At 37.2% G+C, this 26,061-nt stretch overlaps 1 protein-coding gene across 3 annotated transcripts in view; it reads right to left on the bottom strand.

The window, feature by feature from the left end:
- Positions 1-416: 416 nt before the first annotated feature.
- The window catches only part of DAPK1 (death associated protein kinase 1), an 82,762-nt gene continuing 57,117 nt past the window's right edge, over positions 417-26,061 (bottom strand). For all 3 annotated transcript variants that reach the window (XM_063421915.1, XM_063421916.1, XM_063421917.1), the window contains 15 exons: positions 25,314-25,433; positions 24,131-24,229; positions 23,234-23,332; positions 21,944-22,042; positions 20,366-20,563; positions 19,183-19,380; positions 18,194-18,292; positions 15,384-15,461; positions 13,145-13,367; positions 10,657-10,845; positions 8,722-8,919; positions 6,335-6,473; positions 4,893-5,013; positions 3,419-3,607; positions 417-2,814 (listed from right to left, as the gene is read on the bottom strand). In XM_063421915.1, the coding sequence (XP_063277985.1) occupies positions 1,582-2,814; positions 3,419-3,607; positions 4,893-5,013; positions 6,335-6,473; positions 8,722-8,919; positions 10,657-10,845; positions 13,145-13,367; positions 15,384-15,461; positions 18,194-18,292; positions 19,183-19,380; positions 20,366-20,563; positions 21,944-22,042; positions 23,234-23,332; positions 24,131-24,229; positions 25,314-25,433 (3,282 nt within the window). In that variant the 3' untranslated portion in view covers positions 417-1,581. The remainder of the gene's footprint in view (positions 2,815-3,418; positions 3,608-4,892; positions 5,014-6,334; positions 6,474-8,721; positions 8,920-10,656; positions 10,846-13,144; positions 13,368-15,383; positions 15,462-18,193; positions 18,293-19,182; positions 19,381-20,365; positions 20,564-21,943; positions 22,043-23,233; positions 23,333-24,130; positions 24,230-25,313; positions 25,434-26,061) is intronic.

Genomic DNA, 26,061 nt, shown 5'->3' with positions numbered 1-26,061 from the left:
CAGCACAGTCCCTTGTATGATGAGGGGATATTTAATGTAAAGGACCATTACTGCAGCACAAATTCTAATGCAGTGTCCTCTCTCTCTGCAGCACAGCATTATCTGGAGAATTCCTGATGACAGATTCACATTTGCTGTTTTGGTTTCCATTATGAAAAACCACAAAGGAAAAACTATGTAGCAAACTGCTTTGACTTGCCATTTGTTAAAATGAAAGCAGATCTCTCTGCTGCACAGGGACCACCTCTGCAATAAAACTCCCCATAAATATTCCTGCAGCATATTAAGAAATCCCCCTGAAGTCAAACAGGAGGCTTCCAGAACTTCAGAAGGCAGGCACTGCCTCTCTTTAATTCTGACGGTAAAGAAAAGAGAAGTTTTGATTCCCTTCAGCAATGGAATGTGATCAACAAGGATGCAACAAGCAACAGTTTATTTGTAGAAAAATCCTTTAAAATTTACTACAATGTAAGATTAAGGAAAAAATAGTCTTAATATATATACATACAATATATATAAACAAACACATATCGCACCATGAAAATTACATGCTTTTTAGAACAGAGAATGGATCATATTCCCTCATATCGATTTTAAAGTTATCACTGCAAGAAACCTTGCTTCCTTTTTTTTTTATCCCCATCAAAGTTTTCAAGTACAGGAAGTAAGTAATGCAGGATCTAATAGTAGAAAACCTTTGTTATACACAAATTACAACTGACAACTAGACAATATTATTCTGCCGTATCCAACACTTGTGTTTTTTGAACTCTAATATAATGATATGAACTTTTACCTGAGGTGCGTGGAAATAATGAAGCATGATAATTGGCAAGTTTAAGAGATTTTTCACATTGTGATTTGACTACAATTGAAGATGATTAGGTATCACATCTATACCTATAGTACTGGCACAAGAATGCTCTGCGTGAGTCATCACCAATGACTTAGAAGTGCAGGAAAAATTAACAGGCAAGCACCACTTGCAATGATAAGCATGCAGACAATTTGAGTGAAACAGAGGTAGCATGTTCTTGTAACTCCAGCAGGGTCATTCAAATCAACTGCACTCTCCCTTCTGCAAAAGGCACTCACTTTTTCAGCTAAAAACTATGCGCTTAAGTTTGGTCAGACCGACCACAAATGGTGGATTTCTCTCCTTACAAATATAAAAAAATGTTAAGCAGAGGACACAGTGAAAAGAAAAAAAAAAAAGAATGTAAGAAATACACATATAAGGTACTATGTGCTAATTCTTTCCCCCTACCTTTTGTGGGGAGAATTATATAAAACGGTTGCAGTGCGTAATCCAAAAGTTAAGACTTTCCAGTTGAAATGGCAGTATTAAGCAGCACATTCTCAATCAGAAATAGTTTTAAACCAGCAGAAGTACACCAGTCTTTTTAATAAAGAGCAACAATTCACAGTTAGGAGTAGAACGTTTATGCACAAAAAAGGTGATGGCCAGAGAAGGATCCTCTGATGCAAAAGCTCATAAATTACAGTATGCACTGCAACTTTTATACTGTGTCTTTTATCCTTTCTGCACTTTGAAAGGATGACCACGCAAAACACCTTCTCTTACCGTGACACTACAGAACTAATTGAGTTATAAGATGTGCCACTGTTGCAACTGGAGGCATAAGCCTCTTGACCATTTGCATCTAAATTAATTTTGAATACAGAAGATGCCTTCAGCAAGAAATCTGCTGCATCTCTGCGACCTAATTCCCTCAGCTTAGACATTAGTATGCCTACAGTGCTGTCAGGTGCATTACTCCATTCCTGCAGAAGGGCATGAACTGGGCTTGAGAGAAAGTGATTTTGTGTTCCATTATTTGTATTGTACTTTGCAACGAGATCAGGGAGGCCCAGGTTCATGGCAAGAAGGCACCAGTCTTTGCCCATTGGATCAGGTGGATCCAAAAGTCGACTTAGTTTTCTCCTGGTAAGTAGATTCAGATCAGAAACATGAATATCCATTCCTAGGCTTCCCTGGGAGTAAACATCAAGACACCCAAAACATAGTATACTGCTAAAGCTCTCTTTATATCCCCCCATAGTGTTAGTTAGTGATGTCTCCTTTTGACTCTGTGCACGGAAAAAGTCTCTAGGCTGGTAGACCATTACTGGTTCATGATGTTCCCTCAGCTGCTGAGGACTAAGGTAATATTTCCCGGTCAGAAGACCTGGTAAGGTTGTGGCTATTAAGTTATCAATGGTGCTGCACACTGAATCCAGAAGTAAACAGCACTTGATCTTCTCTGTTTCCAGTCCTCTAACTTGAACCTCTATACCCTGTCCATGGTTGACCAGCAGCACTAAAAGCTCAGCTCCACGATTCATAATCTTTGATCCATTTACCCACAGACGTATATCAGCATCTCCCTCTGTGCTCTGCTGATGAATCCACCTGCAGAGATTCACCTGAACTTTATGAAAAATTCCACAAGGAAATGGGGTAAGATGTTCCACAGGAACGATTCTAACACCACCATAAATCAGCACTTCATCCTCCTCATCTGTCCAAGACCTGTGGAGATTGTCAGTCTTTATGAGAGCAGGAATATCCACCATTGCTCCACTGCTAAGGTCCCTTGCACAAATATCCATGGCATCCAAAATCTGTATCAGTTCTTCCACGTCACTGTCTGTCACCAGACGCTGGATGTCCTCTATGGTGTACCGACCTCTGTAGTGATGGAGGGCTTTTGGGTTCTCCACTGACAAGACTTTTCCAAGGACATTAGAACAGAGCCAGCGAGGATCCAGAAGCACAACATCTTGGACAGTTTCACTCTGCATAATGTTAATCTGTTAATAAATATAAAAGTTACTGTTTACATCTTGTGAAGTACAAGATGCTAGCCCACGTTCTCGCCTTCCTAACAGACTGACCTGACAATTTGATTAACACCGCTCACAGGAAAAAAACAACAGTGCATTTAAATATATGGCAAGTACTCTGAACAAAAAACAGATCTTGTTATTTTCCACTAGTAATGGAATTATTAGAGCCCAACAGCTGGAAAGCCTAGTCAAGCTTTGCAAGCTGTTTACGCAAAGGTGTTATCCTACTATTCAATTTCTAATGGACACATATAAATCTCTCATATGCAGTGAACACTTCGTCAAAGGTGATAATATAGTGATCCTTGCTGGGTATTTGATATTCTTACAAATATAGCAATAAACTGTAATTTTTCCTGTCTCAAAGAGATTATGTTGAGCAAAATAGAAACCACAAGACATAATGATAACAGAACGTGTTAATAAGCATTCTCTACTTCTTATGATGTCTTATAAGGAAGAGAAAAAAACCAAACAACTTTAGACATTTGCTTAAACTCATAAAGCAATATTCTACCAGAACAGTATCTTGCAAATAAAGAGATGGAATTTAGATAAAAATACTTACTTCTCCTATGCTATGCAACTGCTGTGCAATATGCCGTAGGTCATTTTCACTTGCTAGGGGATTAAGATGTTCCTGTACATCATACACAAACTGCTGCAAGGACATCAGCTGGTTGGGTCCATTAATTTTTCTCCAGGAAGGCAGTGTGGAGATTATTTTTTCACACAGTTGAGTCATCGGTGGGCAAGTCTTAGAAAAGCACAGAAAATATCAATTTGAGAATAGTGGTACACTGTTATTTTAACAGAGGTCTAATCCATTCATAATGACTATTCAGATCTAAAGAGTTCCCTTTGTGCTGGACCCTTACTCTGGCATCTACTTGCCATAAGATCTGCCTACCTTTTCTTAAAAAAGTGAACTGCAGAAACCAGTTTTTCACTGAAATAAGCCAAGTTTCTAAATATCACCATGAGTTGCTGTCATGCATCTGTAAGTTAATGCTTATTTCTGAAATGATGAGAATTTATTTAGAATCTGTGCTCATCAGTAACTTTACAGGATAAATTCACTTCAAAAGGTGAGACAGCTGGGTACTAATTAAGATACAGAAATGGTACTTTGATGTATTTATTGATTGTCTTAGACTTTGCTGATGCCTTCTGGCTACATTCTCAAGCCACAGCCTCCACTTCTTACATAGTAAATCCCTTCAGATTTCAAGCTAGTGACCATAGCTGTAATAAAGCTTTCTTAGAGAAGAAAAGCTTACCAAATGAAGAGACCCTCGAAAATGTAAAATAGGTTGAATTTTGCATGAATCCAAGTATTTTCTTCAACTCACAGTAATAACTCAGTAATACATCCACTTTTAATCAATTACAAAAAAAAAGTTTCAAAAGTAGCTGCAGAAAATCTTGTTGGTGTGTAACATAATATTAATCCATTTAACACAGGCTACAAAAAATTTGGTCACCCTTAGTATAGCAATCACCATGGATTCACGGTGATAACATCAAACCATGGCTACACTTTACCTTTAGTCTCATATGCATATACCTACACATACAAGTACAACTATAAGCAATGCTTTCAAATAAAAAATGCAGTCAAAAGTTAATACATATTCAGTTTACATATCCGTATTTGGAATTATCTTTCTAACAGTTGAGAAAACTGTTTTATTCTGGTGGGTTTTTAGTGAAAAAGTTTATTTTCCTGAAATATAATATATTTCTCTGTTTTGTATAATACTATGCTGATTAAAAAAACCCCCAGAAAGTGGGGGGGGCGCAATTCTGGAATCCAATCACTCCCAATCAAAAACTAAAACTATGACTTTAAACTGAAATCTCAATTTGTTTCCTTGATGTCAAGGGTTTGTTTATGACAAGATTTGTCAAGTGTGCTTGAACATTGGAACAACAGTGGTTTCTGTATACTTCATTGTTCTAAGTTTGAAATTTACAGTAGATTATTATACAAAATGTTCACATTTTGGCTGATCCAACCCAGACCATTAGATACTACTTACAGAAATTATCTGGCTTCGTATTTCTTGCAAGTGATTTCGGAGAAGCTTCATATCTTTAGACCCAGATGCTCCAGCATCCAGGACAAATAATTTTTCTGAAATTTGCAAATCATTTCCAAATCTAAAGGAAAATAATTATTATCAACTTAGCCCCAAATCCAGTTTATTTGTTAATACAACTGTACTTCAGTATTAAATTATACTAGAGTTGTTTTCCTTAAGGAATTATGAAGTTTAAGTAATAATTATGCTCAGATATTTTACAAGCACAGACACTATAGCTGCCGTATAATTTTCTTGAAAATAAGCAGAGATATTGAGAGAAAAATGTTTTCTCTCAGGATGAAGATTGAATGTACATAAGAAAATTGTAACTGCAATACATGACTTGTAATTACAAAACAAAGCATTTTACTAGAGAAGAGACTACAGGTATTTATTCTTTTTAAGGCTTTAATGTCTGTTGCTTGCTTTCTTCTCACTTCAAATAGTTCAGTAGTCATTGCTGTTGACAGCTCTCTTTCTCACTTCCTTTTGACTTTTCAACCACACAAACCTGTTTGCCTAGCTCTGGACAGATTTGCATTTAAAAGTATTACGGCACCAAAGATGACACACAGATATTTTTCTATTGGTTTATTTCAATTGATTAAGATACTGTTGTGTCTCCCCCACCCCTCCCCCCCCAGTGCTGGAATTCCTACATAGGTTTCTTGTACAGCCCAGACAAATGTGTATTGTCACAGGTATGGATGATTTTTCATACCTAGTGTTTCCCACTTACATGCTCACTCTGAATGTAAGGTATTGTTACTTTAAACAAGAGTACATTTATGGAGAACTCCCTATTCGCATCTACCATTAGCATGTGCTCTAGACATTTGCTGAAGAACTTCAGAAGTTTTGCTAGCTCCTAGGTACCTCTTGGATGCCTTGTCACCTGTGTGACTCCACAATGTCCAGCTGTTTGCAAACTGCGTGGGGAGTACTTCCAGGCCTCATTTAAGTTTTTTCATACCTATCCTAAATCAGTGAAGAGATAAGGGTAGTTCTCTGGTAAAGTTTTCTCTTTTGGATGCAGAGGTTTTAGCTGCAAACTGCCTACTTTTCTGAGACCAGTGCAAAACCTGAGAACCAAGATGTTAGACAGAAAATTGGAGTGGGTCTTTGGATGTAGCCTAGTGTTTACAGGGTAAGACTGCCTACACCACAATTAATTTTGACACCACTTGGCTCATTTGAGCTCATTCAGGGCAGCTTACTCACTGCAATATTGGTAAATGTTTCAATTTTAGCACAACATATGCTTCCTGAACATATTGAAAATATCATAATATCATATGAGCCATATGAAAACCTTTTTACTTATTCCAATGCATTTTAGTATTTTTCTTTCCACTTAGCATGTTTGAACACTATGTATAAACATACTTCCCACTTACCTGTTCCTGATTTCTTTCAACAAGGAGATGTCTTTGTCATACCAGAACTCTCCCCCAACAGGCCGAGGCAGATTCACTATGTCAGCATGCGTGGCAACCAAAACAACACGCAGGGGACTTTTCAGCTTTCCACCAAATGCTAGTGGAGAAACAAAAGGACTCTCTCACTATGAGGCATGCCTATGGAGATGGCTGATACTGAGCCAGAAAATCAGAAATACATTTTACATTCTTCATACCAACCACTTTTGTAGTGATTTACCAACTCGAACCACAGCCATTAACAGTACAACTGCTGGTGCTCTGGTATTGTCTGCTTATAGGACTGTCTATGTAGGCCCAAATAGATAGACTATTTGAGTAACATCAGATACATTTATACTGTATTACTTTATTGGTTTAAGAAAAACAGTAACCAGTAGCACTAATGATATAGCTACTAACTACAAACTATGACAGTGTAAGGAAAAAATAATTAGAAATAGCAACTTCTTGAAAGGGTTTTGCATAATCTTTTGACAGTCCTTAATATTACAGGTGCAGAATAGAGGACTGTAAGAACACAAAATGTCTACAACATTCATATGTTGATATGAATGCTATTTTGCAGTACTTACACAAACAATGACCTCTCACTTAAGTGAGAGTTAAGTAGGAAAGCCTGGCAGAAGCCATGAAAAAGAATGAGAAAGAAAGATACAAATGGCATGAATGAGGTGACAGCATGGAACACAGAGTTTTCAGTCTTTTCTCAAACTCATATTCCAGAAAAGAGAAGACATCATTAAACTACTTCTAAAAGAGACAGTACACCCAATCCAGCTCTTTTAGCACCCAATCCTGCTCTTTTAGCCTTAAAAAAAGTCACATGGGAAAATAAGCTTACATCACTGCTCAGTTCCCATCAACTGAGAGCTGCACAATCTTGATTAATTCATTAAAAGCCACATTTCCCAAAATCTCTGCATAGACCCTCCAGGAAAGTATTTTGTAATTATCTTTTTTTTTTTTTTTCCAATTGGCAGCTAAGGACTTAGACAAAATAACTGGAAAGTAATTCCAGGAGTTTTAAGTTTTCTGCAAACATCAATTACTAGGTATTACTTGAGAGATTTGTAACAACACAGAGATGCGTAGGTACCCAGACTGAGCTGATCAGTATAAACACAGATTTAAGTGAATTATCTAAATAATGCTGATTTTCAGATAAGCAAGAAGAAAAAATCAGCTGAGACTCAGGAGCCTTGAAGAGCTTTCAGCAGTTGCAAATTAGCTGTATTTGCAGCTTTATCACCTTTTTGCAATTTTCTGAGCTTTAACTTTCACAGGTAATTTATTATTGGTTAGATCCAAATGCTGATATTATTGACATTGTAATTGGATCTAAAATAGAAAATAAAGTAGATGCCTGAACTGAAAACCAAGGGTTGGCCTTGGCTCCTTGTCTGACTAAGATAATGAATAGCACAACACAGAACGAGAAAGAAAATAACTTTTTGTACAATGTTAAGTATTTAATACATTTGTCTAGTGAATCTCTAGCATTGTTACAAATGCCCTTGAGTTAGCTCCATCGTCTGGAATAATCTTTCCAATCATAGAACCAAGACATGTCAGAGCTTGGTTTGTCTAAGAAACTGCAACAGTCTGCAGACCAATACTCAGCTACAAATGCTAACGATTTATAATTTACCTGAACTACCAGACCTCTTAAGAAAAATGTTATTTAAGTTAAGTTTGCTCACCAAGTAACTTTCAGTAAGCCTGAATATAAAATAAATAAAATTACTTAAAACCTGTGCAAAATTGGAGCATATGTGAAATTTACAAGAAACACTGATTTCTGTGCATCAGCACCAAAATAGTTATCATATTTGTCCAAATAAAACTCATTAACTAATTAATGAGTTAAACACATGAAAACACATGAAAGGTGCACATACTGAGGGATAATGCTGTTCCATAATACTGTTCTGACCTATTGTCACTTATGAGACTAATTTATGCTGAAAATATTATTGCAGCTAGATATAAGAGGAATTTAAGCAATGTGTCTAAACTTGGATTTGAATGGTTCCAGCCCCCTGAAACACTCTGAACAGCTTATCTGACATAAACCTTCATCTGCCACGTACAGATGTAAATCACAGCGCCACAAGGCATTGCACTGTACTTTGTGACGCTTTAATTGAATTAAGTGGTGTGTGCAACTCTTCTGGCTTCTTCCATAGATAAAATTCCCTTTTTCCAAGAAACCTAATGTAAAGTTTGTTTGAATACATAGGGATGAAGACACCCAACATGGATTATGTACAGAGTTGCAGAGAAATACAAGAAGCTTTGTTCTACAGATCTCTAATACTTCATTAACAAGCACAAGAACATACCGATTGGCTCCTCAACTGGGACCAATGATTTCAGGAAATTGAGCCAAAAGGTCACTTGGTTTAACTGGATTTCATAAGGCTCCTCAAGACTAAAAAGCACTATGTGAATTGCTGTGTGATCATTTGCAGCAAAATAATCATAACAGCAGAAGTACACAGGATTCCCAGAGAATTCCCAGATGCTGAAATCACCAACTCCTGTAAAACAGACAAACAGATAAAGAGATCACACTTCATCAGCAAGCAGGAAACATTTTCTGGCCATGGAAATACAAACAAAACATTTAATCTGATTTAAACTTTCACGAACATAAACTGTATGCATGTGAGAAAGCAAGACTAAAAATGCAATCATGAACAAAAGGAATGAGTATCAGTCAGTTTCAGAGGCTTAGCAGTTGGACCCTCAGAGTCTTTTCCTCTCTCACATTCCTTCTCTAGGACATGTAGCTGGATGCCATGTGTAAGTACCTGTGTTAAATGCATGCAGCCTTATGCAATTAAATTGAGTTTTGCCTCGAACAACAGCAGCAGATCTTTTAATTGTCTTGAAAACCAAGAATAATGGCTCCCATTAAAGCTTAATATTTTTATTAATTATTCTTCTTAACATGCTACCATTGATTTTAAAAACCACTTAAGCACATTCTAAAAAGAGGCTGCTTTGCTTTACAGAATTGTACTGTTCACACTGTGTTGGTAAATTAGGGCTGAAAAATGACGTCAAAGGTTCCAAGAGCTCCATACCTTTTTCCCATCTCCTTTAGCTTTGGGTGAGAAAAGTGGTACTATGTTGCACTTCCCAGATGCACCATCTGATTAGAGTGATGACTGTCACACTTGTACTACTTCTAATTAAACAAATGGTGATTAAGGTGCACCTCAAACTTCTAGAAGGAGAGAAGCCAGAACACTCCAATCTGCTGTTATGAGTACAGCTGCTCAGAGTGCACTCTGTGTACACTTTGTTCTGTATCAAGACAGTACAGAGAAAGAAAAAAAAGTCCTTCTGACAGTCCAGGGCACGACTCTGTTTCCTGCAGAATTTGACTGCGCTTCAAATTATATTGAAAGAAGAAATTAGCCTGCACAAAGAATAAGCTTTAGCTACTTGGCAAACTGCTCAGCATCTAGGATAAATATTTTGTCACTGCATTCGTTACTGTGCACTCATGAGCAGGTTTCTGTCTCCAAAGTAAACTCTTGATTACTGCTAACTCAGCTTCAAGTCTGCAGCTGCTAAAACATTTTCCTTATGAAGACAAGACCTGACCACCTATATAAATGACAATTGGCATGGCTGGTGGAATAGAAGCACAATTTGCATGGTCTCAGAGCTAAAAGCCATGTGAGTATTTATGACACCATTTTAGGACTGACCCCTCTTACCGCTAACTGCCTTCAACTGCAGAGCAGTTAGTTTCCTTGCAAAAAAAGAAATTAAATCAGAAGCTTCACTCACAATGACTGATGAGCTCCAGGACTCACCAAATATGCTCCAGCCCTGACATGGGGTGAGAACAGTGTGTCCTTTGCATAGCTGGGAATATATTTAAATGATGAGGACTAAATGAGACTAAATCTGATAAAATCCTCAGATGACAAAGGTGAAGAAGCCTTCATGCTAGTAGGCTTCATGCTACTGCCACTTTGCCAACCAAATACCCCTTTTTCTACTCTCCCACTTACCTCAAAAATATTTCTATGTTACACTACAAAGATCTGATATGACTGATTAAAATGTATATTACAACAGCTACAGAACTTCAGGCAGATTTACTTTCTCAAACAAATTAAATACCACCAGTGTTGAATTGTCAAACAGTCACTACTATACCAAGTCAGTATTTCCCCCCATTTTTATTTTAAAAAGCAAGTAAAATGGCATTAACTGTCCTGCAACATTAAGGCACCTCAGCCCACGGCTCTTCTTACCATACAAGCAGGCATTCTGGATGTCAATGGCCTTGGTGGACTGGTCATCAGAAGAGAAGTGGGAGTGATGAGCAGGTGATACGAAAGTTTCTAATACCCCTTTGGTCAGGCCTGGCTCAAACATCATACTACGGCTTCTCACGCTGACATTTTCACAACCAGGATAAAGATTCGTAATACTTACTGAAACTGGGTCAGGGAAAGGAAAATGAGATTACAAACCATGTGAAAATCACAAGAAGGTCACTTCAAAACAAGTATGCAAGCCATAAAATCAGATTTAAAACCCAAGGTGCTCTTCAAAGAAAGAAGATGTCTATGAAGCTGTGGGTGCACACAACTACATTCTTATTCTGAATTACTAAAAGGAAAATATTAGACTGATCCTATAAAGAACTTATGTCCATTAGCAGATATACCGCCGAGTGGGAAGCATAGAAGACAACTGAAATATTTGTTTATGAAAGGTTTGAATAGTTAAAGTTCTATGTTGCAAAGATATACTACCTTTTTTTTTTTTTTTTTTTAAACTAAGGGCTACAATTAATTTCATTGCATGATCTATTATTATTGGCATGGAAATGTCCCATATTCATATTACTGATTCCTGTAAGTAATGATTAAAAAAAAGAAATCACTGTATAACAAGTGTCTCCAGGGCGATGGAGAAAAGCAGTCCCTTTTTCAAATTTATTTTACTAATAAGCAACTTTTTAGTTTTTTTTTTATTCAGATTCCCAGAGTGCAAATGAGAAACAAATGGCTTTTTAACTGACTTGCACCATCTAGTGGATAAAGATTATTTCCTCCACTGGTTGGCAAATTCTAATATTTGGGTTATACAGTAGAAAGAGATTATTCATTAGCTGTAAAACTACACTTTCATGTTTTATCTCCTTTCACCTCTTGTAAATAAATACTTAGTGAATTCACACTTATTTTTATAGAATTTAAACAAACATATAAACAAACAAATCATGTGACCAAGTATAGACCAAATTGTGCTGATTTAAATATTTATCTGATTATGTCACTCAAACGATAATATAATTTACATGCTATGTAACGATTTACATCCCAAAAGAACATATAATGAAAGAAGCAAAACCCAAACCTCCAAATGCTAAAATAACATCACAGTAGCTTTGTATGTATAGAACTCCACATCTTTCTGGCTTTATATCTAGGTAAGCTCTTTTGAGCAGCGTGCTTCAAATTCACCTTTATTTCTACACTGATTTTCCAGTGTGACTGGCAGTCTTTCTGATTTTATGATGGTGTGAACACATAACACCTCTTCTTTGGTTCTGTTACCAACCAACACAAAAAAATCTGTCTTCAGTCAAAACATTCCTGTACTGCCTCCATGAATGGATATTCCTTGAGTGATTTATTGCCCTTTGTATGACACAGTAAATTAAGATAAATAAATCAGGAACTTTTGATGGATTAATTTAATCAAATTCTTTTGTCTCTTGTCACAGATGTGAAGCCCTTGTGTTAAGTAAACATTAACTGCAGTAACAATCTCTGTGGCATGGATCTTGCCTTGTTAAACCACTCTGTGAATGCCCTATAGCTTCCTCAGGAGAACAGAGAGAAAGTAGAGATGAAAACTACTACTAGCACTATTCTAATATTACTTTAAAATGATAAATAAAATCCAAACCTGCAAATATTATCCATAAGTTTTTTTTTAAAAATGCAACCCTGGCCTCATCTAAAACTTACACAGTAAGACCACTTCTAAACATCAATTTAAACTTGAGCTCCTCAACATGCTTAGCTTCCTTGTGCAGGTTCCTAGTGTTAGAAAAGAGACTCAGATAAACATTTCACTGGTCTTTCCACTGCCCCCCTGTGGGTTCTTCAAAAACTGGACACATGCTTAAGTATAAACTTATCTAGTTTCTCCACACCTTGTAGCTCTTCCCACTTTGTATGGGCCAGCTGGTGCTACACGAGCAATTTATTCCCTAATATTTGCAAGCATTTACTTCTGTTTAGAAAACTTCCATTTTCAGCTTGTTTGAAGACTATTTTAAACACCTCTAACTGGGCTAATTCAATCCTCTGCCTTAGGGAAAAGCACTCCAAGGTATCAGAAGCAGCTCTGAAACCTGTTATTACTTTAAAAATCACATAGAGATGCAGCAACTGTTCAAATTTTGCAGTCTTCATTGAAATTCCTCCAGCAAAAAGGAAGCTAGTTATGACACTGATGTTTGCAGCCTAGGACTTTTTGTGAAAAATAAACAGCAGTGTTTACAAGTCCTGTCCTCATTGGTCCTCTTCCTCTTACTTCAGCTACAAGCTGAAGGCTACAAGCCTATGCACAGGGAAGTCAATCCCCTCTCACTTTCCCTTTTGTTTCTTACATGATTAGGCTGTCCAGTCTTTTGCAGTGCAGCCAACTGCTTCTTCTTAGGAGCTTAAAGAATAAGAGGAAACTGTTTTCTTGTACAAACATTATGGCTCAAAACCATACCTGAAGGTTTGGAAGACAAAGGAGATGGGGGGAATCTGCTTGAGTTTGTGGAGGAGAGCCTAGGCCTACGTCTTCTGAAGAAGCTTCGTATCAGGCCGCATTTGAGGGACTCCACAAGGGTGGTTTTCCCAGTGCCAGAGTATCCAAACAACTTCAGTTTGATCCGGGGCTGTGGATTCTGTGTGTGCCTCAGCTGCTGGATGAAAATCCCCCGGTGAGTATCCTAAAATTCAACATAGAGAAGAAATCAGAACGTGTGGCAGGGGACTTCTCACTCTCAACAAACTCAACATGGGGTTTAGAGACACTTCCTTGCCAGACTGGTTCATCATGCAAGCCATCAGTTACTGGACAGGCGGACAGGAGAGCTTAATGCTCACTCTCAAGAGCCACCTTGATGTTCCATGAAAATCACACATCTTCAGGCTCAAATCAGTGAATGGAACTATTCTAACCTCCAATGGAGAGGGCAAAGGCATCAAAACTGGCCTCTTTCAGTGCCCATTCTCCTAACCCATCAGTCTCAGAAGGTTAACCAATATACATATATATATATATGCTGTTACAGAATATACATGCAGCACTGAAGAATTTTGCTCTGATAGCTATCACCTGAACCATCCAGCAACCCAATGTGCATTTCTTCTCTTGTTTACATCAACTTTTTCTGTGCCTCTCACGTTTGGATGAATTTCAAGGAAACGGGGAGAAAGCAGAAAAGTGTAAGGGCAAAGGAACTAAATTCATCTTCCCTTTCTTCATTCCCCCATTTGGAGCTGAGAGAGAGGCTCTATTGTTCTGCATTCTAATTCCATGTAGGATGAGCCCCCCTGAATTATAAGCATGCAGAACTGAGCTGAGAAATTTGACAGAAACAGTAGCAAAATATTTTGTTCCTTCCTCATCGGCAGGCATTTATTTAGTAAGTCACAGTGTAAACACTGCACTGTTACAGCTAATACTGAATCCTCCACAACAGCTACTATGATGGTAGGTTCTTCATGTGTCTGTATTAGAGGGAAAATACTTCACAAGCACTGTAAGTAAGTGTAAGGTATGCTCTACACTAGATGATACCTACCATTTTAAGTAGTACTAGAATACTTTCAGTGGTTAGATATAATTTGTTAATTTTAATTGACTAGATTCTCTGTTACAAAGTATAATGCATTTGCCCCACCTATATAGAGACAGGCCTTCAGTAATGTATATTCCACTATCAAGAAGAGAGTTACAGTTTACTAATATTGCTTTCAAGAGAGATCTATCTGACCTTCTTCCTTTGTTCTAGGTCAATTTGTATTATTTTCATATTTACATTGTGAATAAATCCGAAATTTACCTGCCGGCATACAGACACAAATAAGAGTTTGGTGTGGGGATGTAATGCAAAATGGAGCCTATTATGACAAACTTTACAAAAGCTGTCATTGCAAAGAAGTCTGAACTTTACACTTTCTCACAACTTTACAGACATATAGTTTACAATCCTAGGAAGTATAGATTTGCTGGCAGGACTAAAGGACATGATTCTACTTCCACCTTGGAACACAGTGTGCACCTTCTTCTACTAGCAATAGAAATGGTCATTTATTTCTGTTTCTCCAATCACAGACTCATCATTATAATTATAACAGAATTATTTTAATTGGTCTGGCTCTTGCCTGTAATCTCCAGGCAAGTAGGCTCTGAACCTTCCCAGCACGAGTGATGCTGCCTATCTGACTAATCAATGCGTATCAGATGTGTCAGACATACTGCCTTACAACAATCCCAGGTCATCTTTTTGTTCTAGTTGGCAAGACATTCGGATATACTGAAACTGCATAATTAAAAGATGACATTGAGAACTTATGCAACTATTCCATATAGTATTGACATTTTCATAAGGGGCACAAACCCCCCACCCTTCATAACATTAATCTAAGTGAAATGGTGATGGAGAGGAAATAAATCATCTTGGGGGATGTGCCATTTCTTAATGGTTTATTTTCTACTAAACAACTTGGATGCTTTGCTAGGCACTGTCAGAAACTGATAGATATAAATCAGTGGTGCAGACTAGCTTAGTCAGCTTCTGTAATATGTACATATTGGTTTTAATTGAGGGCATAATTTCAAATTAAAAAATACAAAAAGGAAAAATGAAAAAAAAAGACATCACTGCAGCAAGGAATTTTGCAAAAGCTTTTAGAATCGCTTTGATGAAAACCTCACTTAAAATTCATGCATTCCCAACCTTTTTAAGTCTTGCAAGCAGACTGGCTACATGTTCATGCTGCTCTGCTCTGGCAAGATCTTCTGCTGTATTTCCATCCTGTTAAAAAACAAATTATTAGCAGCGGTTCCTTCATTTTTCTTTTACAGATGAGCCTCTGGATGCCACTGTAACAAGATAATTTGAATTCAGTCTGAGAGCAAAGTCAACACACCTCCCCCTGAATTCCATCTCTCTTCTCACCAATTAGGGGATGATAGTGATTTCTAGATTTTGCCCACTGAATAGATTTAAAAGGTCACAAGGAAGGGACTCATCACCATATTGACTCACATGAATAGCAAGTGAATGTTTGTTTACCAATGGTAAAGACTGACAGTGGCACATCAGCCATTGGAGGATCCCAGAAAGCAAGAAACTTGTAAGGGATGCAGTTTAAATTGCATCAGCAAGTTTGAAAGGAGAAGCAAATCTCCTTCAATATTCTGGTCTTGCTGTTTAGTTCCCTATGTTTCACAGATCAGCAGTTTAATATTAAAGAGACTAAAAGAAAAATTGCCCACTGCTTTGACTCTTACAGCTATCTTATGCTATTGTACCGTTTTAAATTTTGGTAAGAGGTAACTAATTTCAGAGTACTTTGATTATTTCACTATCTCAGATAAGAGAATTAGAAAATACATCGACAAGCAAAACAACAAGTTCCTTTCCTATTCAAGCTTTCCTGAAAAGTACAAAGTAGCTATACAGTGGTATAGCAATAGGTAAGCAAAACTGACATACAAAAAAGGCTTGGTTACAGGATCCATATTTTGCACCTACTGGTAATATTTCATTGTAATTGCTGACTGCCTCCCTATATTGCAATCAGACAGCCTGCAAGAGCTGGTCCTGAGTTCAAATGGCATTTGCAAGCATCTGCATGCAAAATTTTTAATCAATCTGACAATTTTAAAGTTGGTTTATAAACTTCAATGAGGAGAATCCAATAACACAGTATCCATTAACATCTAAGCAGATTAATAATTAACAGATGTTTTGGGGCAATTTTCAAACACTTGAAATGATTGTATACTCCAGGAGTGGTAGGTTTTCTAATGTCAATCAACACCATCCATGCCATCAAATCAAAAATAGACTAGTTCCAAAATGGGCTTTAACCCAGAAAGAAGGCAAGGGATTCACAATAAAGCCCAGTTACTTAAGGTGTTGGAAAAGTTAGCTCCTCAGAAATGGCAAACTGAGTGAGAAAAGGGCCATTAATTCTACTGCACTAGCTCAGAAAGATCTGTTAATGAACTTTTCAGAACAGTCTAACAGCCTTCTAGCAAACCAATGCAAAACTGAAATATTAAAATCACAACATGCAAGTTCCTCTGGTCCTCTCCTCCTTTTCCACTCTCTCTGCCACTACACTGCTGGAATAATGGACGGTTACATATATTCAATGTACTGTTCCTGCTAGATTTAGTGTCAGCACTATTTTGTTATGCTCTTCAAACTGACCTAAACTAAGGAGACAAAATATACTTTTATCTTTGAAGGACAATGTCCACATAGGCAATTATACCAACACAGCTGTCATGACATAAATGAAGTCCAACAGCTCAAGAATTCCCCATCACTCTTTTATCTCAGCTCTACAGTGTGTAGTAGTGTGAATATATATACACAATGGGATCTAACAAACAAAACAAAAAAGACAAAAAAAAAGTGATAAAGGGAATCTGTAAAGCATCCTACCAAGCTGACTGCATGCACACTTCATTATTAATATGGGACATGGCAATATACAATCCAGTAGTAACCAAAAGTAATTATTAAGTTCTAAACTTATTTAAGCCACAATTCCAAGTTTATTGGCATTCTCCTCCTACATAAGATCTGTGCTTAAAAGAAAAAGCTGCAGGGTTAAATCTAGAGGAAAATGACACAAAAATTAGTAATGTCTACCAAATGGGTAAAGCAAATGATACAGAAGTTTTCTTCTTTTCCCCCTCCATTTCAGCCATCTCAGGAATAATTTGTTAGGAAAAGAACTCTGAAAAATGTGGACTCAACTAAAATCTAATGACAGCATGTCTTCCTCATACAGAGCAGTAGTTATTTCTAAGCAAAATACATTTGTTTCAGTGCGCAGCAGTGTAGAATGATCTGCTGGACCTGAATACAAAAGAGGGTTAGTTTGTTGAAAACACACGTAACGGTGTGCACGACGTGTATAATTTATCGTGCATATGACGATGGACACTTCATTCCTGCTGTGGGTATGTCATTAGGAGGATATTTCTCACCTTGCTGAGAATAAAAACTGCCTTCAGTGTTACTAACTGGAAGCAGTGGTGCTGACTGATTCTGACACGAATGATTTAGTTTACAAGGATACTCGCATGCTACTTCACTCATCCATCCAACCACACATCTCCCACCATAAACCCAGAACTTTTTAACCCCCTCAAAGCAAGAAAAATATTTAAGATACATACAATGCATGTATGTGTTTTTGAAATGTGATGTGAAATGATGTACATTGTAATGAAGTGACTCACTGTGCTTATAGAAAACATAATAATACAAGTAATTCTTAGACAAAGAAATTATTAGGTGTGGATGAAGTGGTAGCTGTATTGTACCATAATCAGTTCCAAATTCAGTTGCAAGAAGGGAACAAGTAGACAAGAGAGACATAACAAATACCACTCTTGTTGTGTAACATACAACAGCCTGGTTTTTTTTTTAAATTTCAGAATGTCCTTTTCCTGCAGCTGTCTATGAGTTCTTTTTCTACTTTCATCCATAAAAGAAGAAGAGCAGCATCTCTCAGTACTTACAGCGGTTAATGCTTCTACATTGGCACCGGTAAGGCAAAGGAACCGGACAACATTGAGAATGCCATTGTTTGCTGCCAGGTGTAAAGGTGTTCTTCCATACTAACACGAGGAGAGAAGTGTCACTACATTGGTCAAAGAACTTCACTTCAGATTTCATGAGTAATAATCAGACTTATTATACAATTATATATACTGATACACAGGAAAGGTTTTGCAAAAACTGCAAGAAAAATTACTTCTGATTGCAGCTTAAGCAGAACTGCTGAAAGAGCAATTAAAACACAGGTTAAATGACTATTTAAAAGATGGGAAAACACTTTTCTAGCTAAATACCTCACAACTGTGGAGGATTTTTTTTTATTTTTAGAGGGTTTTTTTTTTGCTATATTTGACAATGTCTTTGAATTCTAGAAAAATTAATTAAATATGAACGACTTAAACAACACTGATTCCTTAACCTTTAGAACTCTGGGTTTTACTTCAAGCCAAGTACTACTGAAGATTAAATATCTCCTCCTTTCACCCAAAGAAATAAAAGGAATGAATGAAAGAAGTCAGCATGAAATAATATATTTTTTCAGTGACGAGGGAAAGTGTTGTACAGTATTTTCCAATTTTTCCTTTCTTCCATGAATCTCTTCACTGACAACAGGTCCTCATGACATCCACTTTTGGTTTTGCGTGTTTGGAGCTACTGTTACAAAAACTACCATTTATTCTCTGCTGGTAGCCTATTAAACTTTGAAACTTGGGTAAATTTGTGAGGTGAGTAATTTAATACTTTGCATTTGGCCACTTTCAGAGACAAAAGGATCAAGGAAAAGACTTTTGCATATCAGAGAACTTGAAAAGGTCACCTAATGCAACAGGTGAGCTAATAAACAATGTAGTTCAGCATCCAATTCTTATATTTACCTTATTATTGGTATTATTATTCTATTTAATAATAATTTATAGTATTATATTTACCTTATTTTCTCCATATTTACCTTATTAGTGACATCCAAACTACAACTTGCTTCACAGAGTGCCATCACAATAGGCACGTTCCCATCTTTGCAGGCCACATGTAAGGGAGTGTTGCCATGTCTGTCTTGGAAATCTACAAAACAGCCTTGACTGATCAGGGTTTTAACTACTTCTACTTGACATCTTCTTACAGCAAGGTGCAGGGCTATATGACCATCCTGAAATAAAGAGACAACTTGTGAGATCAAATAATGCTAAAAATCAAAACATTTAGTAAAGTCACAACCATCTCAAGTAACAAGGTGCATCTCCTTGCCTCAAGAATCACAATAGTTGTTAATCAGAAGGTGGAGGCAGGGATATGCACCATATCTGTCACAACAAATAAGCCATGAGATAAATTTAAATTTCTGTTAACCCACTGGTCTTTGCAGAGGAGCAGATGAAATACAAATACACATTCTCTTCTAACAGCTTTCCTCGGAGGGAGGAGAGTAATCAACAGTAACAACCAGCTGAATATTGTAAACTCTAGACAGAAGTTAGTGATGCAAAAGTCATGCAAACTGCTTTCTGATCAGTAACTTTAGAGACAGAGCTTTCTATCTGTGGAACAATTTAGAGAGACAATGTATCTGGAAAGAACCAATTTAATTCTTTTAGATGCAAAAATGTTTTTCTGAACTCCCTTTAATAACTATTAAACTAGTACTCCTAGAAAAGATAGCTAAAAGGCCAGCCACACCAAAAATAAACCAATGAAATTCCAAATTTATTTATTGAGATTACATCATTAAAGACAAAAACTGATTCTGAATCAAATAGAGTCATATTTTAAAATATTTTTTTCTTATTGGAAATGGGTGTGATTTATCCAACCCATAGTAATCCAAAGCCAACACCAAATCCATCTTTTTCTCTTAAGTTAACAGTTGGTTGCCCATTACAGAACCTAATGTTCCTGCAGTTTTTCAGAGAGTGTTACTCATGAGGTGATAAATGATAAAGAGATGATTGATCAGCAAAACCCCAGTCATGGAATAATAATTATCAGTGGACAACCTTAAAGACTATTTCAGCCATCAACAGGCCCTGTGTCAACTGCTACAGAAATTCACGTTGTGGAAACAACGCTGACTCAACGCAGCACTCAAATGAAGCAATCGAGAGACACGCCGCCCCCGGTCTCCGGACATAACTAACCTTGTCTGTTGCGTGAAGGTCAGCCCTGTGCTCTGCCAAGCATTCCACTATATCATGGTAACCCCTGGCAGAGGCTGTCAGCAGCGGGGTCTCCCCTTCTTTGTTTTTAATGTTCACGTTGCAACCTGCTTCACAGAGCGCTTTGGCAACAGAGTAGTAGCCATGCCAAGCAGCGCAGTGCAGTGGGGTTTCTTCTTCCTATCAACATCAAAAATCAAAAAGCAGTACTGAACCAAACTTCAGGAAAAACAATTCTTCAACTTAAAAACACAAAAACATGGTATTAAAAAAAAAAAAGACAGTCTACTAAGTAAGTCCTATAAAGGGATGTTGTAATTTCTAATGCCGACATTCTAAAACCAAGAATAACTTCAGCTGACATACAAGTGATTATGGTACCTTGTACGTCAGGAATCCTACTTTAAATCTATCCATGGTCCTGAACCTAACTATCTTGGTTCTCTCACTTGAAAACTGACCCTTGTTTACAAACAACTTCTATATCCTGTGTGCTGTGACTAATCCAGTGTCTAAAGCAGATCAGTCACCACAGAGCTGCAAATCCCACTAGACCTGCAGTTACAGGCAGGTTCACTCTGCTTATCATGCTGAGAAAGCACATCCCAATGTTCTAGGAGTGAAGATACTTAAAAACCCGAGTCTTTTTAAGACACATCACAATAAGCCTTTGAAATTGTCTGCATTTGGAGTTCAGTTGTGACTGAAGTACTAATTTGCTTTTTGCCTGAACCCAGGAAACTTCAAAATATTCAGCTTCAATTCATTGTACGTCAGAGCAGTTATGTGGAACGCCATTAAAAACCTCAAATGTTTCACAAAAGCATGCTGAAAGTAGCCCACTGAAAGAGCAGGGAGAATTAAAAGAAGTAGCTTTATCAAATTCTAAGAAATGGGATATCCTTTCTGTACCTGGCAAATATTGAAGAGGATACAATTGGGGCTGATAATAGCAGAGGACCTGGACTATATTCAAGGCTCCTGTAGAAACCTTGAGCACATCCTGTCCTCCCTCAGCACAGGGCTCCTTAAACAATGAAAAGGAAGTCCTAGAGGATGCATCACTTGGGGAAGCTTGTGGAACTCACACACACAGAGTCAAATTTGGGTCAAACTGATTTTCTTTTTCTGTTAAGCCTTTTCTTCCCTGTTTTCTTGCAAGAGTTCAGGCCTCTATAGAAACTCTTCAAAGCTCTCCTCTTATTTACAAAAATGAGTCCTTGACATTGCAGAAAAATCCTATGACTGCTAAAACCAAGCAGAATTCAAGGCAAAAACTAATAAAAATCTTTAGCTGAACTCACAGAGCACACACCACCACCCCCACCTTCATGGAGTTGTTTCTCCATCTTTAAGCTTTCATTTTTGAGAGAACCTGTATTTTATAGCATTGGTTGGTTCTTTCAGTTTATAACTTAATTGTTGTCTATTAAGAGCTATCAAAACCTCCATAACTGTTGTTTGCAAACATGCCAGGGGCTAAAAGTGAGACTTTAAGTTTTGCCCACTTATATAAAACCTTATTTGTTGATAAAAATGCACACAGTGTTTGTGACTCACCTTGTCTTGAATGTTTGGATTGGATCCAATGCTACAGAGAAAGTGAACCACATCCACATGCCCATACCGAGCTGCCACGTGGAGAGCGGTCTCCCCGGACTGCAATTACAGCAGAACATGCCAGTGTGATTTCCTGTGTCATGCCATGATATGCACTGCCTGTACATCATGCACAGCCTGAATGCCCTGAATCCTGCATGGGATACTCCTTCCTCTCCGCTGCCCAGCCACACAGCTCCATCAGCAGAGCTTACAAACTGGTTATATATGACAGACACATCACCAACTGACAGCCAGGTTATTTCTTCAAAGGCTTTCTTTTTCCAGAACTTATTATTCTCCTACTTTATTTGTTCCAGATCACAGCCACGATGAGATTTCTGAGCAATATGAGGAGGAAGCTGTGTGTGCAATTGTGTTGAAACAGATGTCCCATTTCTATTCATAATATTTCCATATGCATCCCCCCGCCCAGTTTATTCAAATATAAGGAGCTGGACTAACACATTTGTATACCCTGGTGCATTTTGGTCACTATGTACAACTATTTGCAACGCTTTCTTTTTTGAAATTATATAAAACAGAAACGATATTTTAATTAAGAGAGTAACCTCTTTCCTAGCAGCCTTATCAGGATTCAAACAACAATTTTCCTAATGTTGGAACTAATGCAAGGCAACCTTGCCTTGCATTAGTTGCCTCAACAAAGCAAACTGTGTTTCACAAGTATAATTTCTTCCGTACTGGAGCTTTGGCTAGTATAAAATCATTGCTATGGTATAAAAATTTAACAGCAACTAGTTTCTAGGGCATATGTTGCTCAAATAACACTGCCAAAGACAAGGTAAGTGCTCATCAGTTGTAAATTGTTAGGCTTCCTTATACTCAACTTAATAACAGTCAAATTTACTTGTCAGACAAAAGTGGTTTTCAATCAAGGGGAATGAAAAACCGAATCACGATTTTACCCTGAGTTCCAATGAGAAATCAAGTCTTCAAGTGAAAATTAATTTAGGTTTGTACTTCCCCACCTACCCACTATGTACTCACCACATTTAACATGCACACTTGGCTAACATTTGTCAGGAAAATAATTAGTACATCCAGCTACTTTAAAGCTCTGTTATCACAGCCCTATATGTCAACCTAGAAAGCCATACTCAAAAAGCCAGTTAAATCCTTTGAATTATGGCACAGCTGAAAACCATTTCAATTGAAAGTCCTCTCTCTTTTCTAAGGTAACATTATAGGAAGACACCCTCTGTGTAAAAAAAAGAGATATTTTCTTACCTTATCCTTAATATCCAAAGGACATTCATTATCATTGAGAAATTTCAGTGTTTCTACATGTCCATGTCGAGAAGCCCAATAGATTGCATTAGATCCAGCCTGCCAAAAATATTTCATTTCAGATGTTGTTGATCGAGTTAAAATCCTAACTCTAGATTTTCAATTGGGGTACATGTGCATTTAGGTGCACATAGACATACTGAGAAGCTATTCAAGCTTAAACGAACACATTCACTTTTAAAAAAATTTCAAATTGATTCAACAATCCTACATACCAACAGTGACAACAAAAATCTCTATGCAAGGATGATTAGCAGGATTACTAACTGTTTGCAAGGATAATCCCCTTCTCCCTCATTAGGGAGTTCTTTGGAAAGAACAGTCATGAGATAAAAACCTTTCTTCTGCTTGCTTTACCATCTATTATATGGAGAAGCAGACAGTTCTTCAAGCTTGCTTTAAATGAATTGTAACAGCACATTTGGAAAAAAAAGCTTATTGCAAAGCATATCCTCCATCAAATATGAATTTTAGTTGCAATATTCTCCATGGCTAAAATATTCATTTATCATTCTATATTAAATAAAATTCACCATTGTGTTTTAGGGCAATCACTAATTTGGACTAATTGAGTTGGTTTTGTAAGCATGAAGTACATTATAAGATTAGTATAATTCAAATTATTTCAGCAAATATAGTAATGAAAATCAGAGGATATGTATTCGTAACAAATGACATTGCTAAAAATTTGGTTTTAGGTTTTTACTGTGGAAGACAGAAAACAGGATGTATAGCTCAGAGTTTTTTAATTTCCAATACCACTTGGTCTGAACTGCTTTTCTTCTGCTAACTGTACTAAAAACCCTATAAAAAGCAGTTGAAAAGCAGAACACCAACCTTATCTTGAACATCAATACGAGATCCACGCTTTAAAAGCAACTGAAGCATCTGAATGTTTCCACAGCCAGCAGCAATCAGTAGTGGAGGTGTTCCATGCTAACAATGAAAGACAAGCAGTGATACAATTAATTACTGAAGGATTAAGAAAACAGCGGAATAGAAGGCAGGCATTGAATAGCATCTCTGGATTTCCACTTTCAAATTAAGTCTTCCGGAAATATTGTATGAAAATAATTTATCCCTTTGTTCAAAAAAATATTGCACAGCAATTCTCCATATTTTTGAGATGAATTCATAATATATCACACAGTAAATTTATGCTTTTTAAAACAGGAATATTAATATTAAGCTCTTTTTAGCCTTGTTTGGCAAGAACATTCCCCTTTGTAATCTCTTTGCAGCTACCACACCACCTCAGACACAAGCCATCAGCAACATCTAGGAAAGTGAAATGGGACAGCCCATTTAAATAAAAAAATACAGTGATTTCTCAAATGGTTCAAGACCCCATCACAGTAAAATAACATACATTTTACTTGTCTATTGCTCTTCATGAATATTTCTGAAAGTACTTTGCAATGAAGGTCACTATAACCACACCAAAAAGTGTGACCTTGTCTTAAACCATTTAAGAAATCACTGTATTTTTTTGTTTTAATGCCCAGTCCCATTTCACTTTCCTAGATGTTGCTGATGCATTGAAATACTGTAGTGGACAAGCAGTATCATTACTGAAAATGAACACTGCCATCTAACATGTTCACATAACCCACTTCTGCAGTTTGCAACTTCTGTTTCTAGCAATGCTTTGCAAAGTCAGTTTTAGCAGTCTGGTTATTCTTAGGTATTCTGCCATCTTCACCGGCCACAGGAAACAGCAACTGCAACCAAGAGTGAAGGCTGATATTTGATACACCACAGTTCCTGACCATAGATTTGAGTTATACTTTTGAAATACCTAGGCAAAAAAATCCCATTTTGGGCTCCATTTTAATGTATCTTGAGAAGACTGAACACAAAGCACATGAAAATTTCTCCTAGAAAAAAGGCATAATTTTTTCCCATTCCCTTGCCTTTTCATTTCAGGTGTTACATTTCTATTTTACAACCACACTGCTCTATTCAACAGGGTGGTAGCTAGCCCCCACACACCTCACACCTCAAAACAGACCCACACTACCTTGTTGGGTTGATTGACATCGTAATTTGTCAGAGATCCCAGAAGGTGCTGTAATCCAGGAACATTGTCATCATTGATGGCATGAATAATAGCTTTCATCACAAAAGAATCTTCCTCATCCTTGCAATTAAGGGTGGAAGAAGAAAAATTGTTAGCTTTAAGAAAAATATCCATATCTAAGCAGCTGCCAAGACATAAAAAACTACTAAACCCTAAATTTTTTGAAATACTTTTTGTAAAAGACTGCTTCAGCTGCAAGTTGTAATCTTTCATTAAGCATATGGCTAGCATATATGCATGTTATTTGAAAACCCACACCAAATCGCCCCACACGTTTTCTAGTAAAATATGCTTCCCTCTTCTTCACACACAAACCTGTTACTCACTGAGATTCCACACAGATTTCTTTTATTAAGTGTATTTTTTTTGCTCATAGGAAAAGTAGATTATAGATTTCAATAGAAGCAATACTTGCATAAAATGAAATTATTCTATGCATACATGTGGTGATTAAGAAACCCAAGAGGTGCATGAGTACCAACTGAAGAATCAGGTTTCGTGCCATCCACAGGAGAGGTGCTTTGGTCCAAGCTTTCATCTATTCAAATGGATCAGTTAAAAATCTAGAACCTAAGAAATAAGCCTAGATACCTCTACCAGTGTAACTTTTTCTCCTCCACACTAGAATTTCAAAGAGCTGAAATTCACAGAGGCCATTATCTGGATTGCTCTTACCTCCTCTCTCCTG

Source organism: Prinia subflava, chromosome Z (genome assembly GCF_021018805.1).
Source record: "Prinia subflava isolate CZ2003 ecotype Zambia chromosome Z, Cam_Psub_1.2, whole genome shotgun sequence".
NCBI lineage: Eukaryota > Metazoa > Chordata > Aves > Passeriformes > Cisticolidae > Prinia > Prinia subflava.
The sequence above is the reverse complement of the archived record's forward strand: the minus strand, read 5'-3'. Positions and strand labels throughout refer to the sequence as shown.